The sequence below is a fragment of the Equus asinus genome, chromosome 1 (genome assembly GCF_041296235.1).
Source record: "Equus asinus isolate D_3611 breed Donkey chromosome 1, EquAss-T2T_v2, whole genome shotgun sequence".
Classification (NCBI taxonomy): Eukaryota; Metazoa; Chordata; class Mammalia; order Perissodactyla; family Equidae; genus Equus; species Equus asinus.
This window is the reverse complement of record NC_091790.1, coordinates 202,245,863-202,265,859: the sequence shown is the minus strand read 5'-3', so window position 1 is coordinate 202,265,859 and position 19,997 is coordinate 202,245,863. Positions and strand designations below refer to the sequence as shown.

The following is a 19,997-nucleotide window of genomic DNA, read 5'->3' as shown; positions in this document are numbered from 1 at the left end:
AAAATGCATTTAATACACCTAAGCTACTGAACATCATAGTCTAGCCTAGCCTACCTTAAACGTGCTCACAACACTTACATTAGCCTATAGTTGGGCTAAATCATCTACACAAAGCCTATTTTATAATCAAGCGTTGAGTACCTTGTGTAATTTATTGAATACAGTCATGAAAGTGAAAGCAGAATGGCTGTGTGGGTCCAGCGTGGTTGCAAGTGTATTGGCTGTTTATCCTGGTGCCACTGCCCAGCATCACGAGGGAACATAGTACCGCGTATCACTAACCTGGGAAATACCAAAATTCAAGATTCTAAGTACAGTTTCTACTAATGCCTATTGCTTTCACACCGTGGTAAGGTTGAAAAATCTTAAGTCGAACCGCCTTAAGTCAGGGACCGTTTGTGTATGTTTTCTTCAATCTGTGGATGGTGAATTATGTACATTATCAAATGGTAAACGAAGTTTGCACACTCAGGGTTGACCCCACTCAGTCATGATATAGCATTTTTATGTATACTGGTGGATTTCATTTGCTAGTATTTTTAAAGGATTTTTGTGTCTATTTTGATTAGGGATATTGGCCTGTAGTTCTCTTTTCTTGTGATGTCTGCATTTGCTTTTGGTTTCACGACATGTCTGCCCTCATAAAATGAATTGGGATGTGTTCCCTTCTCTTTCATTTTCTGAGTTTGATTGATATGATATATATTTTTTCCTTAAATATTTAATGAAATTTACCAATGAATTCATTTTGCTCTGGATTTTTCTTTGTGAGAAGGCTTTAAATTACAATTTAAATTTATTATTTGATATAGTGCTTTTCAAATTTTCTGTTTCTTCTTGAGTCACTTTTGTTAACTCGTGCTTTTGAAGGAATGTGTCCATTTTATCATTTGAGTCAAGCTTATCAGCATAAAGTTTCTCATTACAGTGCATTATTTCCCTTTAATGTCTGTGAGATTGTGGTGATGTTCCCGCTTCCATTCCTGATCTTGGTAATTTGTATATTTTTACTCTTTTTCTCCATGTAGGTAGAGGCTTTTCAGTTTTCTCGGTTATTGTCAAAGAATCAGCTTGTGTTTTCATGATTATTTTCCTGTTTTCTATTTCAATGATTTTTTCCCCGTGTTATTTCATTCTCTTTACTTTAGGTCCAATTTGCTGTTCCTTTTCCATTTTCTAAATGTAGTATCTCAGATAACTAGACAGGTGTGCCTATTTTGCTTTAACTCTAAATTAATTAAAATGAAGTAAAATTAAGAATCCAATTCTGCAGTCACACTCATTACAGTTCATGTGCTCAAAAGCCCATGTGGCCAAAGGTTATCATATCGGACTGCACAATACAATTCCATCATTGCAGAAAGTTCTATTAGAGCTGCCAGAAGAGAGGGTGCCCAGTCTCTTGCAGGAACAAGTTTGAACAGCTCCTCCCCTCACTTCCTCTCTCCTCTGTCGTCTCAGTGTCCTGGCTGAGCACCACCTTCAAAGTCAGAGGAGTGAGCAGGACCCAGATTTTCCAGGTAAGAGAATAAGGGTGTTTGTGGGTGGGTGGAGGGTTGCAAGAGAATGTGTGATTTGGTGGAGAGGGGACCACTCCCCTGGGTCTGTATCTACCCTCCTGGCCGACTTACTCTCAGAATCTATTTCCTGTTGGTTCCTGTTCCCCGTCTTTGCTGATTTTAGGCTGTAATCTGTTTTCAAGGCTGAGCCTCACAAATGAACGCCTCTTGCAGGGTCAATGTTCAGAGGATACTTGTACAAATAAATGATTCCTTTGACCATTTATAGAATTTATAAGCAAATGTGAAGCTTTCAGGGATTGAGATGGGTGAGCGGGTGAGCTGTGTGGGGAAGTTGGAGTGGTCCTCCCTGGAGAAGTGTCAGAGGGCTGAGGGCTGAGTGCTGAGCAGGAGTGTGCTGGCACTGGCTTGGAGCAGGAGTGCTCCCGGGGGAGGGAGCGGGGCCGCAGGGGTCTGGAAGTTGGAAGGAGCTTGGGGAGCAATGAGGAGGCCAGTGTGGTGATAAAGCCTTTTGAGAGAGAGTAATTGATCACGCAGGGTCTTAGGACCATCCAAGGACTTTCAACTACTTTTTTAAAAAAGCAATAGAAAGCCATTAAAGAATTTAAACAAGAAAAGGAATCAAATTTTAGTTCTAAAAAGGCATCTGATCATAGAATAGAAAAGAGATTGAAGATGAGATGATCAGTTAGGAGCCTGTTACATTGCAAACAAATGACAGTCGGTTGGATTAACATGAAGATGAAGAGAAAAGGATAATTTTGCATTCTTTGGAAGTAGAAGCAATAGGATTTGGAGCTAGATGGATGAGCAGGTAAAGACAGAAGAGTTGTAGGTGACCCCAAGATTCTGCCTGAGCCACTGGCTGAATGGTGATGCTGTTTGAAATGGGCAGTGATGAAGGTGGAGGTGGAGGTCAAGGGTTCCGTTTCTGCTGAGCTCTGTTTGAGATGCATGTGGAATTGCCAAATGGAGAAGCTGCGTGAGGTATAAAAGTTCAGAGCTCTGAGGAGAGTCTAGGCTACAGGCCACGTATAAATGGCGTTCAAAGCAGTAATTCACTGAATAGATGGGGGAAGGGCATGCACAGCCAGTGCTGAGGAAGCACGTGAAGCATTTATGTTTGTGTAAAGAAAGAGGAACAATCTGAAAATGGAGAGTTGAGGAGACATCTTGGGAAATAGGGGCAAGAAATCTAGTAGCAAGTTTATGGAAAAAAGAAACTGTGGCTACAGGAGGGTGCGGTTTCCAGTCACTTTCCGTTTCCCTAAAATGACATAGTTATGTTTCTTTATCTACAGGAATTCAAACTACAATGGCAGCCCGATACCACAGCTCATGTTCCAACCCCAGCGAACCCAGGAGCTGCCGTGGTGAGAGGGTGCCCTGGCTCCCCAGGCCAGGAGGGTTCCTGTCTGAGCAAGAGCAAACCATTTGCAACCTCCTCTCTCATTTTCTCTTCGTTCGCCCTGCTCTGTCATTTCTCCCTCGACCCTCTATGCTTTCTCCTCATGATGCAGTAGAACAGCGAAGAAGAGAGGTAGAACTATCTGGACTGATCCCAGGCTCGATGAGGGTTCTTATGTCCTACTTCCCACTATGTGGACACACCAAGCCAGGTGGAGCCTCTCTGGTTGATTTTCTGCCCCTCTCTTCAGCCTGGGAGAGGACTGGGAAGGAGGAACGTGGGAGTAATTGATTCCTCATTCAGGTCCCTAATTTCCCTGCTTCTAGTGGCCTCACTATAACCAACAAGTTCAACAGACAACCTCATCCAGTTCTGTCACATAACCTCCTTCTACTCCCTTAGCCATGGAAATCAACCACAATAGTTGAGCTTTTGCTGGTTTAGCAAACCACCCCACAATTAAGTCACAGAAAACATCAACCATTTAGTTGGCTCTCTATTTTGTGGGTTAACTGGGCAGTTCTTGGGTCTGGGTCAACTTGGCTTAGCCAGACTCGCTCATATACCTGTGGTAAGCTAGTGGTTCAGGATGCAACTGGATAATTTTTCACGGCCTCATGGGCATGTTTGGTAGTTAGCAGGCTCTTGGCTGGGCCAGGGTGACAGAGATAAGTGGACCTTGTTTCTCTCATCATCAGAGAGGCTAGTCCAGGCCTCTTCATGGGGCAGTTGCAGAGTTCTGAAGAACAAAGGGAAGGCACGCCAGAACGCATCAGCACTTTTGAAGTCTCTGCTTACATCACGTTTTTACTTTCCTATTGTCCAAAACAAATCACAGCCCAGGCAGATTCAAAGGCTGGAGAAATATGCTCAGCATTGTGATGGGAGGAGCTGCAAATCCACATCCCAGAGAAGCATGTGTACAGAGAGATGGGCATCATTCAGGGCCATATCTGCAATCTATCGCATAGATCGTCATCCACATGCTGCCCACATTGGCAAATTGTTGCAGTGTTGGAACTGGCCTTTGGTGCCCTTTGTTTCACCTCTCATGATTTTCCTACTCCCTCTCTCTATAGCCAACCAGAGCCCTCAGCACAGCCTTAGGTTGGAGTCTTCTACGGTGATGATAACCAAATAATAATCTGAAGTCCTGCCCACATTTTTCCTTAGATAATCTTAGCCATCCTGCATGCAATATTCTCAGCTGCTGGAAATTTACTTCTCTCACTCCAGGATTCTGGCTGTCAAATGTGGGAAATTCTACTTTAGGGATGGTTTTGTGAATCTCTGGATTAGCTAAAACCTCAGCATAAAGTGTGTAGGGATGGGGATTAGCTACAGATTTTGCAGAAGCCAGAGTGGCAGTTTCTGCAACATCTCTCTTCTGTTTGTTTGATATTTTTAAAAGATTGCTCCAATTACAGAATAGACTGAGGGGGCAACAAGGAAGTAGAGAGACCGGTTAGGAGACAACTGAGGCATGGGTGGTGATGGTAGCTGGGGCTAGAATGATGGTCTTCAAGATGGAGAGAAGATGGATGCAGCCAAGGGAACTTACTAATGGGTTGGGAATGGAAAATAAAGGAAAGAGAGGAATCAAGAGCCATTCCTAGATTTTCTGTCTGAGGAAGTGAGTGAATGTTGAAGTATCTCAAAAAATCAAAATGGAGTTAATAACATTGTCTGTAATGTTGTGATATGATAATGTATGCATTTCCTCCAAGCAGAAATCAATGGTTGTAACACAGGATTCCTTATGCAGGAACCAATCTTACTCGAGGGCTACACTGGGACGGTCTACCTTCTTGGAGAAACAGGCTCTCAAATGCATTCATCAGTTGCCTTCCGTCTGCTCCCAGTCTGTGCTTAACAAATCCCCAGACTCCAACTCTATAGCCACATTAAAGAGCTATGCAGAGAATTACCGAATACAAATACAGAGAAAGCCATAGAGATTATTTGTTGTCTGACTCAAGGCACAATTGTTTGGGAGACATAGTTTCAGTTGACATGTTATGCTGCTCTGAAATTAACTTTCAACTTCCCCAGAAAGTGGAATATGCTTAACCAATGAAACTAAGAAAGTATAACTCTACTGATGTTAATCGGTATGGTTTTTTTTCCATTTGTTAACTATCAAAGGATTTTATAGTAACTCCAGAGAACTGTCATGTATTTGCTGGCTATAATTCTTCCACCTCTTAATTTAAATATAAAAGCTTCACTAAATTTCTATCGATATATCTAGCATTGCCTCTTCCTGATTTGCTAAAGCTAAAGTCGTTAACTTTCGATGTTCGGTGTTTTGTTCTCCTGTGGGTCATAATCCTTGAAAAAATGGTTGCATGTGTGAAATATAAAGGGACGATGGGCTGGATACCCACCTACCTGACTTCTTAATGGGAAGAAGAAAAGTCCCATTTTGGATAGAAATTGGGGGGAAAATAATCTCCCACTGCGATGTCCCCAAGTCAGATTTCGTGTTGCTTCCTGCATTATCTTACGAGGAACAGCTACCAGCAGCAGCTCAGAGTTCACTTCTTGAGCCATCCTGTTCCCTCCTCTGTGGGCTACTTAACTAAAAAAGTCAGAGTAAGAACCTCAAGGGAATCCTGAAAAGTCCTTGGGCCTTCCCTAAGCACTGCAAGAGGAACATCAGGCCCACAGGACTTTCTCTAGAGTTCCTGTGAGTGCACACATAACTGAAGAGAGAGGATGCTAGTGGGCAATAGTGGAGGGTGCCCGTGGGTGGGGATCCTGGGGGAGAAACAGCTGGAGGTGCATCATAACACTGCGACTTTTGTTCCCTGTTGTCTTAGGGCTTGGAGACCAAAACCCCAGAGATTTGCAACTGAGACTTGTCTTAGTGGGTAAGACTGGAGCAGGAAAAAGTTCAACAGGGAACAGCATCCTTGGTAAGAAAGTGTTTAATTTCGGCCTTGCAGCAAAATCCATCACCAAGTCCTGCGAGAAAGGGAGCAGCTCATGGCACGGGAAAACAATTGTTGTTGTGGATACGCCTGGCGTTTTTGACACCGAGGTACAGGATGCTGACACCTGCAAAGAGATTGCTCGCTGCATCCTCCTGACCTCCCCGGGGCCTCATGCTCTGCTCCTGGTGGTCTCGCTGGGCCGTTACACGCAGGAAGAGCAGAAGGCCACTGAGAAGATCCTGAAAATGTTTGGACACAAAGCTAGGAGATACATGATTCTCTTATTCACCCGGAAAGATGACTTGGAAGAGACCCACTTCCGCGATTACCTAAAGGTAGCTCCAAAAGTCATTCAAGAGCTGATGAAGGAGTTTGGTGATCGCTACTGTTTGTTCAACAATAAGGCGACGGGAGCTGAGCAGGAGGCCCAGAGGGCACAACTGCTGGCCTTGGTTGAGCACGTGGTGATGCAGAATGAGGGAGGATGCTACACTAATGAGATGTACCAAAGAGCAGAGGAGGAGATTCAGAAACAAATCGAAGTGGTGCATGAACGTTACAGAGCAGAGCTGGAGAGAGAGAAAGCGCTGATAAGAGAGGAGTACGAAGAGAAAATCAGAAAGCTGGAGGATGAGCTGGAGCAGCAGAAGAAAATGGCACAAATGGAGAGGGAGTTAGCTGAAAGGGAAATTGTCTGTGCCTCAAGGCAGCGAAATGCCAGAGAAGAGGTTGAGAGTCAGAATGGGATCCTTGAATTAATCTTTGGAGCACTGAAGATTGCTTCCTTTGTCATCTCCCAGCTGTTTAGGGAAGATTAAGCTTAATGAAAATCTGTCAATAGTTCTTGCATATTTTCAGGTGGCCCTGCCACTCATTCCCCAAAGTCAGAGCACGCTGGTCTCTGTCTCTCAGGACTCAGGAGTGCAGTGAAGTTAGCTGTTGGCAGTTGGTAGATGTTGAATCGATTTAACAGGGAGGGACAAATTCTCAATTTGTGAAACTCCAAAGCAGAAAGTATTGATGCTCCCTACCTTGTGAATTCTTTCCCAGAGACATGGAGAAAAGGAATGCAGGAGACCAGAGAAGATGACCTCGAGCTCTCTCTGCTCATCCCTAGTAAAGATTTCTCTCTAGATTCTTTCCAGACTGGCAGACAGTCACGCCCTGGGGCTTTTCTCACTTACTTTCCCTTTAGGAGGACAGTGAGTGAGCAAGAGCAGTGCTCTGGTACTCACCCATGGAGATGCTTAGAGAATTCTTTCTCCATGCATGTAAATTTGTTTAATTCCGTTTTCACAGAAGGGCTCAATTTGTTCCTTATCGTCTCCCCATTGAAGTGTCGATGAAGAGTTCCTGGAAGATGGATCTCTCAGAACTCAATTAGGTGAAATGCCAGAAAGTGAGAAAGACAGAGACTCAACAGATAGGACAAGAATGTTTGGTGCATTTGGATGCATCTGTAGAAACTCTGACCAACTTCAAAGTGACCAATTTGCTGAATAACCAGTCCTCTCCTTTTCTGTGAAACTAACTGCTGCACCCCCACCTCCATAACCCCACAGCTTGAGTACTTACTGCTTGGCGGGTCACCTTCACACTGCTGCTCCCACCCAGTTGAGTTATTTGCTTATTATTACTATAATAAAGCTTTTCTGTTCTCTCATATTTGTGCACAATTGGAACCTCTTTTTTTTTTAATACCACTATTCTGCTACTTCTTCTAAGAACACGGGGATGAATTTCACTTTTTCATAAAAGTTCCAGAGGATTTTCGAGCTAGTTTTGGTCTACCCTCCAGACATCTCTCCTCCTTTTCCCTGGAAGATTGGAACCACGTTCTCAACCCTTCTGCCAGTCAAAGACCACATTCTCTTTGGTTTCGTTCATTATGTGCTGATAGAAATTATGTGTAACCAAGGTTTCTGAGACCTGAGTGGTTTTCCTGGGGCAAAAATTCCCTTGAATATTTGGACAACAAGAGTTGAAGTCCCTGTCCCTTTGTTACTTTTCCACGGGGTACCCCTCACCTGATAACTTCTAGGATTTCCCAAAGCACATTTCCATGTTCTACCAACATGTCCTGGTGGGTATATGTGGCTTATGCCAACTTGAAATTGGCTTGTCCATGCTCCAAGCCATTTGCTCAGAATAGGACATAGACCTCTCCCTTATTTCTCCAAAACAAAAATGAGTTTGTTCACTTAATAAAAGTTAGCAAAGGCTCAAGGGTAAGAGAAGGACTACAAAGAGATGCTCCCAATTCCTTTAGAAATAGTTCCTCTGAGTGAGATGGATTTGGTTTCACTCTTCAGAATGTGGGTGCATTTTGTGTCTGTTGTTTTCATCATTGGAGTATTAGCCAAAGTTGGGGGATACAAATCTAACATCCTATTGCAATAGAATCTTCTATAAGCAAATATATAACCAAAGGGCCATATATGCCTCCCAAGAAAAAGTAAATACAATTTTAATCTGAAAAAAAAGTCTTTAACTGCACTGGTACTTTCTGTGTCAATGCATTCAATTATTCTTACCCTTGCATTCAGGTTTACGTTGTAGATGAGCCAAAAAAAAAAAAAAAAGGTTCTGGTCTTGAGAATCGGCCAGGAGACGAGATGCCCATGTGAAATACGCTGAGAACATTGTTGCCCATCTGTCTCTCAGAGCAGAAGGTCCTTGATAAATACTACCCATTGTGATGAATACAAAGGAGGCAGGTGGCATGTGTCCTTCTCTCAAGAGTCTGGGAGTCTATACCTCTTCATCCATTCCTTATCATTCATTCATTGTTTGCACTTCATGGTAGATTTTATACCAGAGGCTGAGAATCTAGAGACAAGTGAAGCCAAGTCCCTTTTGAGACTGGCTTCATTCACTTAGCATAATCATTTTGGAGAATCATCCAAGTTGTCTGTATGAATAGCTTGTTCTCTTTTATGCTGAGTATTATTCCATCTTAGGGGTGTACCACAGTTTATCACTTCTTATTCTTATGCTTCTAATTGATTTTTCTTGTCTAATTCCATTGGCTAAGACCTCCATTATAATATTGAACATTAGTGTATGGGCATGCTTGCTTTGTTCCTGGATATGGCTTCAGTGTTTCCCAGTTAAGTAAGTGAGATACTTGACTACAGTAGTATATAAGATGTATTTGTGTGTGTGTATATGTGTGTGTATAATCCTATTAAGCAGGTATCCCCCAATCACTATTTTCTTGAGAGTTTTTATCATGAATGACTATTGAATGTCGTCAAAGCCTTTTTAAAAATCGTCTATGGGAATAACTTGTGATTCTTTTTCCTTAAATCTTTTCACAATGTCGACGAAAATAATCCATAACCAATCTATAAATGAAAATTTGGGAGAGTTTATTCTGAGCTAAAATGTGAGGACCATGACCTGGGGCCTTTCTTCCAGAAGGAAGAAAGGGCACCGAAGAAGCGGGGTGCACAGAGTGGTTATATACTATACCCCCAAAGAGGATGTTTCACATATGATTGAAATGTCCCTTTTACAGTAGTCACGAGACTGCTCTGTCGGCACAGCGATTGATGGAAACAGCAGGTAGGTCTGCTGTCTCGGTGAACACAACAGGGTGGCAGGTCTGTTGTCTTGAGCTGAGTGGTCACAGGTGAGCTGGGTGGTCAAAGGTGAGTGCAGCAATCAGTTCCTAGCCTAAGAAAAGATGCTTATCCCTAAGGAAATGCCAATGTGGGGGGAAGTTGCACCTTTATCTTAAGGGCATTTGTTCTTGCCATAGTAAATGTTTAAAGCAGATATACAATGCATGCTCAATGGCCACAGTCAGGCCCTTTTTGGAAAAAACAAAGTCAGGCCGAATTAGGTTTACACCAAATGTCTTCCTCATATACTCCAATAGATGCTATTGCTTGCCATTTCTATTTGTCAACAAGATGAATGATATTAATAGATTTCCAAATATTGAATCAATTTTTCATTTCTGTTTTAAATTCCACTTGGCCATAATACATCACATTCTTAATGTGGTGTTGGAATATCCTTGCTAATATTTTATTTAGTATTTTTGTATTGATATTCATAAGAGATCTTGGTCTTGTCGACATAAATAATCCATGAACAATCCATAAATCAAAATTGGGGTGAGTTTATTATGAGCGAACCCTGAGGACCACACAACTGGGAGAGTCCTTTCACAAAGGAATGGAGCACTCCAAAGAAGTGGGGGTGTTCAGGGTGGTTGTATACCATCAAAGAGCATGTACCACATGTGATTGGAATGTCCCTTTTACAATAGTCACGAGATGGCTTTGCTGGCACAGCAAGTTGGTGAATGCAGCAGGTTGGTGGTTGCAAGGTAGGTGGTCACAAGGTGAGCACAGCAGGTCAGCAATCCATCCTTAGTTTAGGGAGAGATGCTCATCCTCAGGGAAATGCTGATGTGGGGGAAGTTACATCCTTATCTTTAAGGGCATTGTTCTTGTCTTTGGGTCACAGTAAATACTTAAAGCAGATACAGGCCATGTCAGGCCCTTTTGGAAAAACAAGGTCAGGCCAGCTCAGTTTTAACCCCAATGGCTTCCTCATATACTTCAATACATCCTATTGCTTGTCATTTGTTTATCAGTCTATAGTTTCACCTCTTTGTCCTGTCTGTACCAGGCTTAGGTATCAATATTGTATTTGTTTTGAAAAAGCAATTCAGAAATTTCCCTTCATTTCAATGCATTGGAACTGTCTCGACTTTAAAGATTTGGAAGAATTTTCATGCAAAACAATCTGGTGCTTACTTTGTGTTGTGGTTTGTTAATAGCTTTGTCCATTTCTTCCATCTAAATTGGTCTATTTAAATTTTCTTTCTGTAATGGAGACAACTTTTGTTATCAGTATTTCCCTTGGAAATTATCCATTTCATCTAGGTTTTCAAATTTATTTGCAAAGGGCTTTTAAATTTTTAAAATTTCTTCTACTTCAATAGTTATTTCCTCTTGTCATTTTGAACATTTTATCTGTGCTCTTTTCTCTTTTTTTATTTTTATTTTTTGAGGAAGATTAGCTCTGAGCTAACATTCCCTGCTAATCCTCCTCTTTTTCCTCCCTGATCTAGCATCCGTGACCATCTTCCTCTTCCTCTACTTTAAATGCGGGACACCTGCCACAGCATGGCTTGACAAGCAGTGCATAGGTCCACACCCAGGATCCGAACCGGCAAACCCCAGGCTTCTGAAGCAGAACATGCGAACTTACCTGCAGCACCACCGGGCTGGCCCCTTTTCTCTTTTATTCTTGAGCGAGTTACTTAGCACTTTGTCTATTTTAATTTTTTCAACAAATCAGGATTTTGAATTATTAGTTATCTGATGTTCTTTATTCTCTACTACATTAGTTATTGTTTTCTATATTTTTGCTTTCTCTTGGTTTACTTTTTTCTAGTGAGAAAAAGTTTTTGAAGTGAGAATTTAATTATTTTCACTGAAAAAGTCTTTGGTGCAGTGCATTTTCCTGTTATCATCTCTTTAAAAGAATTCCATAGCTTCTGATATTTAGTGTTTTCACTACTAAGACTTCTAAGAAATTCTAAAGTCTCAGTTTGTATTTTTCTTTTCAACAAGAGCTGTTTAATAGAAAGCGTTTTATTTTCCAGATGGAAGGACTATTTTTCAGAAGTAATTTCTGATTTTATTGCATTGTGATCAGAAAGTGTTGTTTGTAATATTTTTATTTTATAGAACTCACTGACATTTGCTAATGTTTATTAATATATGATCAATTTTGGTGAATGTTCCATGTGCATCTGCAAAAAAGATGTATTCTCTGTTATCGTTGCAAAGAGAGTGTGTTCTCTCTATGTCTGTGAGATCTACTTTCTTCGTTATGCTGTTTAATTCTCTGTCTCCCTTCTTATTTTTTGTCTACTTGATTTGACTCGTACTGATAACAGTGCATTGAAGTCTCCTATTATTAGGGCATTTTAGTCCACATCTCCTTGCATTTCCTGTACTTTTTGCTTCATAAACACGGTTGCTGTGTTATGTGACGCGTACTTTCTTAAGCATTATATCTCTGATAGAGGATTTATGAGAGAGCATAATGCGACAGAGACGTTATAACTCTATTTTTCATTCCTTTTGATGTCATAGCCGCCTTTGTAGGAAAGTGCTTTGAAGAAGCCTGTGGAAATGAGTCCCCTGAGGCTGTAAGTCACTGCTTCTTGTGGAACAATTTGGAATTCCTGGAAACAGCCTGCACAGCAAAATCGAACATACACTACATTGAGGGCACAGAGAGAAAACGTAAATTTGTAATTTGTCTGTGATTTTATAATCTTTCCTAGCTCCCATCCGTCATTTCTAGGGAACAAATAGAGCTAAACATTCCCTCTTGTTTAAACTGGTCCCATCTGATCCGTTAAGAAGCCCCTTTTGAAGGTGTTCAGCTCTCTATTTAGGTGACTTAGAGAGCCCAGCCCCCACCATCGTGATTCTGTCCTTCAGTGGGGGATGGATGCCTTACGTGACATTGTGGTTTGTGGAGAAAGATGGGGTCCCCAGGCCTCAGCCCCTACTCCTCTACTGCTGGGTGATGTCCCTAGTCTGTCAGGTCTCTGAAGTCCTGCTGGCCCCTGTCAAGGCAGTCCACAAGCCAGTGTAACCCAGAGTGAATTTCCCAGTTCAGGCAGTGCCCCTGGGGTGCTCCTTTGCTGAGCTCAGCACAACTCGGCTGCTGTTGGTCTAAAATTCCCTATGGCTGGTTGGGCCGCACCTCTCATGAGTCCTGTAACATCAGCTAGAGAACGTGTTTGGCTGCACGTCAGAGAAACTTCCCTGCAGTGGCTCAACAAATGAAGGATTCAATTCTGATATAACAAGGAGTTACAGGTGGCGAGTCCAGAGCTGACGTAATTGTGCAAAGAACTTTTTTTTTCTCCCTACCTGCGCCACCATCCTTTGCAAATGACTTTTGTCCTCCAAGTGGCAAGATGGACCCTTCTCCTTTAGCCTCGTGTCTGAATTGCAGGCAGAAAGAAGATAGAAACTATAAGGAAGACAGAATGGCTCTTAAAACACAAAAGCAAAGTCAACCCAGACATGCCCACAGGACGTCTGCTTACATCTCTTCATCATGTGGTTACGACAAATGCAAGAAACGTTGTGCGATTTAGTGTTTCACATGGGCACATGGGTCTTACAAGGTGAACTGTCGTTTTCTCAGTGAGCAAGAAGGGGCAAGTGGCTAGTAAGCAGGTGACTAGCAGCGTGTGCCATATACAGCGTGGATGAGTGTGCTCTCCACCTCGCTCTGTGGTGACCTCACTCTCACCCCCATGGGAAATTCCTATGACAGTCTCCCAACCAAATTTTCACATAATTCTCATCTCCTGTTAATTTTACACACGAACCAAGGAAAGGACAAGAAAATAAAATGTCAAGCTTGAGTGTGGTCTCTAAAATAGCACAGAGGCTTGCAATAGACCAAACATCCTACAGATCAACTTTAGATAAACTATTAAGAATCAAATACCAGAGGGGCCAGCCCAGTGGTGTAGTGTTTAAATTTGTGCATTGTGCTTTGGCGGCCCACAGTTGGCAGGTCCAAATCCTGGGTGTGAACCTACATACCACTTATCAAGCCATGCTGTGGCAGGTATCCCACATATAAAATAGAGGAAGATGGGCATGGATGTCAGCTCAGGGCCAAAAAGAGGAAGATTTGGGCTACAGATGTTAGCTCAGAGCCAATCTTCCTCACCAGAAAAAAAAAATGCAACTGAAACTGGATAGAAACTGAAGTGATTCAATCCTGGGAGCAAGGACCACATAGGGTGACATCCATGTCACGCTTTTCCTCTGAGGGCACTCCCCAGACCACAGCTCAAGGAGTAACTAGAATGCAATTATCTAATATGCTTTTTGATTTCTGAACCTGGAAAGATAAAATTTAGGACACACATCTGATTGCTTTATTCTTCTGCCTTTCTCTCTGTTTCTTCCCCTTGTAAGATGAAGAGGTGTCCGCATCTCTTATTATCTGGACTTCTACTGTATAAAATGTTGTTGCCTAGTGACTACACCAGGGACTTTTATGCAAATTGGCGATGTGATAGAATGTAGAGGATCCATTCTAAAGGAAATGCCCAGTCTTACAAGGCTGTCATCTTTTGACAAAACTCTATTAATATTCTCTTAATATTAGAAGCTGATTAGGTTTTTCTCTGTATTTTGTGAAGCATTAGCGTGTATCAGGGCCCCCCAGAAGGCTTGTTCCAATACAAAGTTTCTGATCCAGTGGGCATGGCGTGAACCTGAGAGTCTGCATTCCTAACAAGCTCCCAGGTGCTGCTGATGCTACTGGCCCAGGACCGTCCTTTGAGAGTCGCTGCACAGGAGCAAATGTCCTGGGTTTGAAAAGGAAAAGGGACAGTGACCTCAATACTGGTCCAGGCATTTCCCCCACTCCAAATGCTACAAGTGGATCTGGGGCTCCAAACACCCTTTTCCCCTCCAGGATTCTGAAGGAAAGTATGCACACAAAGAACTGAATCAAATAAGGCAAAACACCATATTTCTACCATAAGGCCAGCTCTCCCCAGTAAAGATGAAGCGCAGACCAGAGGCCAAAGTTCGATGTCTTCATTTTTCTCCCTGAAAGGAAGAGAGCTAGTTGCACATGGTGGGGCCACCCGACAACCAGAGGCACCGTCTGGGAGGATGGAGCCGAAAGAGTAAGACTTAGCTGGACCTGCCCAAAGGAGAACATCATTGATCAGCCTGTAGAATGAAACCAGGAACTGAAAGAGCAGGTCACATCTGGTCACAACTGCCCAAAAGGAGAGAGGACAGTCTGTTTCCCATTTCTTGCTTTTGGGGGGTTTTTCTTTGGACGATAAAGCCAGATGCCCTTCTGTTTCATTTTTGAAAAGTGAAAATAATAGTGGGAAGTGGTCTAACGGAGGTCAGGCTCTCCTAACATCCTCACATCCCGAAACAGGTCAACCCCTCTGCCTTCCGTGAGGGAGAGGATTTACTAGGCAGCGACCCAGAGCTCCTCCCTCCTGGGTGCTGGAGGGATGAGCACCTCTTCCTTCCAAGCCAGAGGGACGTCAGGCAACTTGGTGTAGCACTGCCGAGGGCTGCCTGTGGGACCCCTGCCTGTGACTTTCAAAGTCTCTGATGAAGATGCTAACGCCTACAAAATGCTTCATATAAGTTGTTAGTGTGGAAATCAGCTAAAGAACTGAATTTCAAATCTACCAGAAATGACTTGAGCCAAGTCTCACCAAATCTCCAAGGGGTAGGGTGAAAAAATACCTAGTGAGAGCCTCGTATGTGCCAGGAACTTGGTGCACAACAGTGAACGAGGAAGAGCTCACTGCCACCCACTCCCGTGGCCCTGTGTGTTAGTACACTGAGACAACGAGTAATTGAAATACAAGATGATAAAGCAATACTTTGTCCCAGGCAGACCCAGCATCTAATGGGCCTAACTCCTATTTGACGTCTTGGAGGAGAGAGGACACATTTCCACAAGAAAGTCAGATATAGGACGAATCCTCACATATGAATGATTCAACTCTGCTGAATCCTGTTATAAACATGGCACCCCCGGTGGTCCCTCTATGCTCTCTGCATCCCAGAGAAGGAGGCTGGAACAACGCTCCTCATCCTCCCTTTCCAGATAGGTTGGGTTAGAGGCTGTGGATGAGAGGCAATCCCGTGAGGTTTGGAGCGTGGACGAGGAGGACGATTGGCAGCTATTGCAAGTGGACGGCAGTGGTGTTTCACAGCTGATGGCTCTTGAAAACCACTCAGTTCCACGCACCAGTTAGTCTCCCAGGCCCCAGCGTTCCCAGCCCTCCCAGGCTTGGGCAGGCCTCTCAGTCCCCAGGTTAAAAGCATATCCTAGTGTTAATACCTAGATTGGATCAGTTTTCCTAATCAAGTACTCTGTATAACTGGACGGAGATGAAATGTTTCTGGAAACAACTGAGGCAAAATAAAGGCAGGATGCAGAACTGGCCATGAGTTGTTCAGGGACAGAGAGAGTGAGAGCGGGACTGGAGTCTTCCACAGGCACTGCCATCGCAAGGGCTTTGTGCCGAGTTTCTTCCGCACTTCTCATCCGGCAGCTTGAAAAGATTTAAAAGTATCTATCCCACTAATGTGATATCTTTGCCCCGAGTTTACAACACCTCTTCATAGCTTTGGGAACGCTGTAAGACACACTCAAAGTGTCATTTGGGCAGTGTCTTACATCACACTTCCCACAGGGCTCTGGAGAGGAATATCTGCAAATTGTCGCATTTTAAGTCAATTGATCTTTGATGTTCTTACAAAGGTCTTGTCTTCTATGGGCAACTGTTTGGCTCCTTAATGGAAGGTCGTTCACATTTTATATACTTTAAAATGTTTAATCTTAAATTTTTCCAACAAAACTTCCATAACCAAAGTAGTGATTTCTTTTACCATCTCTGCAACTAAAAGTGTTTTGCTTTTTTGTGCCATAATCCAAGCTATTTTAAAGCTGGTCTGAGCTACAAGCTCAGATCCTATCCACAGTTGAAATAAAGGATTGCTTTTGAATTCTGATAGCAGCCATTTTCTGGGTGCTGACCCTGGAGAGCTGCCAGACCTGCAGCCGATGGCAAGAGATCGACTTGGAGCTGAGCCACTGAGATTCTGGAATTGTTTGTTACTGCACGTGATCTGGCCTAACCTGACTCACATGGAACGGAAATCTCATGTTTGATCTTTCTGCTGACTCTCACTTTTGGCAATTTCTTTTCTGGAGTAATCTTCACCATCTTTGACTGTGAACTCAAATGTGGAAATCCTAAGGACTGAAATAAAGGCAGTTTTACTCCAGAGAGGGTTTGTGTGGACTTTGATCAGGGACTGAGAAGGGGGTGTTGGTGCCACTGACCTGAGACCACGTTAGCCCCCTTCGGGCGTCTCTGACTTAACCGGAAACCCCCAGTCTATAGTTCACTTTACAACCGAGTTGAGAGGCAGGCTTCAAATGTAGGGCTGATACCTTCGTGTTCTCAGAGCAGCCAACCTGCCCTTTGAGTTTATAGCTCACAGCTCCCATTTCAGTTTAAGATTTTGTTGTTACTTGTTTTGGTTTTGCTCACACAGCGTCAAGCCTCATTTCTTGCATGGCAAATACGGTCGTGTGCTGTGTAACAATGTTTCAGCCAATGATGGATGCGCACATACCCTGGGGGTCCCAAAAGATTATAATGGAGCTGAAAACTTCTGAAAGGAATGACACCTCCTCAAGAAAAGCCTCAGGCAGGTCCCCCAGGAGCTGTTCCAGAAGAAGGCGTTGTTATCACAGGAGATGACAGCTGCATGACCTGAAGACCTTCCAGTGCGATGAGATGTGGAGGTGAAGACAGGGGTATTGATGGTCCTGAACTGCCAGCCCTGCAAGCTCCGTTCACGGCAAGCGCCCTATGCAGGTGCACCATTGTGTATCTTTCATACTCTACTTTTACTGCGGCTTTTCTGTGTTTAGAGACGTTTACACACGCAAACACTTCCATTGTGTCCCCGTGCCGACAGTACTGGGTACAGCAACACGCTGTGCAGGTGTGCAGCCTGGGAGCAGCAAGCTGGACAGTCTAGCTTTGCGTGTGCACTCTATGGTGTGTGCACAACGACACAGTCACTCAATGACTCTTTCTCAGAGCATATCCCCATTGTTAAGCGACACATGATGGTAATACAGTCTGTTGTTTCGTAGAGTGAGGGCCTCTCTGTGCTGATCTCTTAAACACAGCATCTCTGAGGACATCATAGAATGTAGCTCACAATCCCTTGCTTGTCCTGTTTCTTAAACCTTGACCAGAATCCCACCACACTGTCACCAGCGCCCTGGGTGCTTGTTGTCCCCCAGGATAGAAATCAAGAGAGATAACAAATGGGAGCAGAAAAGCAAGTTTGTTAGCTTGCGCACAAGAGAAGCACAAGGGAGCCGGTGCGGAAAGGAAGGGGACAGGTGACCCGCTGGTTAGGGAGTGGGATTGTGGGGCTTTTTATCAGGCAAAGGCTGGGGAGGGGGGCCTTCTCACGGCATGTGCAGGTGGGATTTTTCTTGCGCTTGCATTCTTGTTCCACAGGCCCCCACAGGTGTTGCACGCATCGTTAGCATGCTAGCTCTCCACCCCCGGGTGTGACTTTTAGTCTGGTAATGGGGCTAAGGTCACCTTCAGCCAACTCCTGGGTGCTGGGGCACATGGGTAAGCCTGGAAAAGTCTGGGGGCTGTGGATTTCGGATCTTGGTGGTCTATCTGATTCTCTTAGCTTACCGCTTGGTTAGCGCCTTATCTTGTTAGGCCAGGGGCCTTGCGATGACCCTGTCTCGTTAGGCTGGCTCCTCTCTCAGTGTGGCCCCAAACTAACAGCCTGGGAAGCTGGGATATATGGTGGTCACTAATGGTGTCAGGCACGCTGTCCACCCTGAGAGGTGAGAAGCCAAACATTAGTCACAGTTGCAAAGAAAGAGCTTAATACAACGTATGGTTTCTGAAAAGGATGATGATTGGAAAGTTGCAGCTCACGTTTGGATAAAAGTTCCTCCAGGCACGGCTGTGAGTGCTTTCCGTCGTTAACTCATTTAAGGCTCACGGCCGTCCTCTGAGGAGGAGACTATTGCAGCTTCAGTGTTTACAGACAGAAACCGAGGCACAGAGAGCGAAGCTTCTTGTCCACAGTCCTGAACTGGGAATGGCCAAGCTGAGGTTTGCACTCAGCCAGTCCAGCTCCAGAGTCCAGGCTCTTAGCACTAAACACAAGTTCAGAAGATCCCACCGGGAGCATCGTGTGGTCCAGGCAGCCTAGATAAGACAGAAAGAGGTGAGTCGCCCTGCTGTAGAACATTGCCATGGTCCACAGTCTCTGACATCACAGCTGGAGTCCCTCCTCCCCAACACATATGCTCTTGACCCAAAACAACAGTCAAACGTGACTAAGGACAAGGCAGGGTCTTCAATTTGAGAACTGTAAAAATCCTTAATTTTTAAATGTTGTGTCTGATGTGGGTTAGCATTTCTTGTATAAACTTCCTTATCTGCTTCTCACATATTTACTGCTCACGTGTGAACATGCCCTGGCTGGTGTGCTGGTCCCAGGAGGAGGAGGACTGACATGGAACGGACCTACCCCAGCCAACCCACACGTGATGTGCTGGTTAATTTTGTGGGTCCACTTGGCTAGGCTTTGGTGCCCAGCTGAGGGGTCAAATAGCAGCCCACATGGTACTGTGAAGGTGCTGATTTATTTATTTTTCCAGCTTATTTAAGTATAATTGACAAATAAAATTGTAATATATTTAAAGTGATGATTCAATATGTGTATGCATTGTGAGATGATTCCCACAATCGAGTTAACACATCCATCACCACACAGAGTCACCTTTTTTTCTTTTTGGTGAGGACACTTAAGATCTAGTCTCATAGCAAATTTCAAGAATACAGCACAGTGTTGTTGCCTATGGTCTCCATGCTGCACGTTAGATCCTCAGAACCTACTCATCTTATAACTGAAGCTTTGTACCCTTTCACCAACCTCTCCCGAATGCCCCCAGCCCTCCAGGCTCTGGCACCCGCCATCCCGCTCTCTGTTTCTATGAGTTCCACTTTCATTTTTTTGGATTCTACATGTAACTGATGTACCATGCAGTATTGTCTTTCTCTGTCTGCCTTATTTCACTTAACGTAATGCCCTCCAGGTTCATCTGTGTTTTCACAAATGGCAGGATTTCCTTCCTTTTTAAGGCTTAATAACCTTCCATTGTGTATATATACCACATTTTATTTATCAATTCCTCCACTGACAGACACTTAGGTTGTTTCCATATCTTGGCCATTGTGAATAATGCTGCAATGAACATGCGAGGGCAGGTGTCTCCGCAAGGTACTGATTTCATTTCCTTCGAAATCAGAAATACCCAGAAGTGGACTAGCTGCATCACGTGGTAGTGCTATTTCCGTTTTGGGGGGACCTCCCTGCGGTCTCCCAGGGTGGCTGTACAATGTGGATTCCCACCAGCAGAGCCTGAGGTCTCCCTCTCTCCTCATCCTCTCCATCACCTGTTATCGCTTGTCTTTTTGGTGATAGCCCTTCGGACAGGTGGGAGGTGATACCTCAC

The 19,997-nt window shown here is 43.9% G+C and overlaps 1 protein-coding gene and 1 long non-coding RNA gene across 2 annotated transcripts; one reads left to right on the top strand and one right to left on the bottom strand.

Annotated features, from left to right (window-relative positions):
• The first annotated feature begins 1,358 nt into the window (after window positions 1–1,358).
• LOC106831034 (GTPase IMAP family member 4) lies at window positions 1,359–7,527 on the top strand. Its single transcript, XM_014841029.3, has 3 exons — window positions 1,359–1,520; window positions 2,822–2,893; window positions 5,751–7,527. Exons 2-3 carry the CDS (start codon window positions 2,836–2,838, stop codon window positions 6,680–6,682), a joined length of 990 nt encoding a protein of 329 aa, XP_014696515.1. The 5' UTR covers window positions 1,359–1,520; window positions 2,822–2,835; the 3' UTR covers window positions 6,683–7,527.
• Window positions 7,528–11,209: 3,682 nt separating this feature from the next.
• On the bottom strand, window positions 11,210–15,687 carry LOC139045913 (uncharacterized). The gene is made up of 2 exons (XR_011505312.1): window positions 15,402–15,687; window positions 11,210–14,241 (listed from the first exon to the last, which is right to left on the bottom strand). It is a non-coding gene; the product is annotated as an uncharacterized lncRNA (long non-coding RNA).
• Between the last annotated feature and the right edge of the window lie 4,310 nt (window positions 15,688–19,997).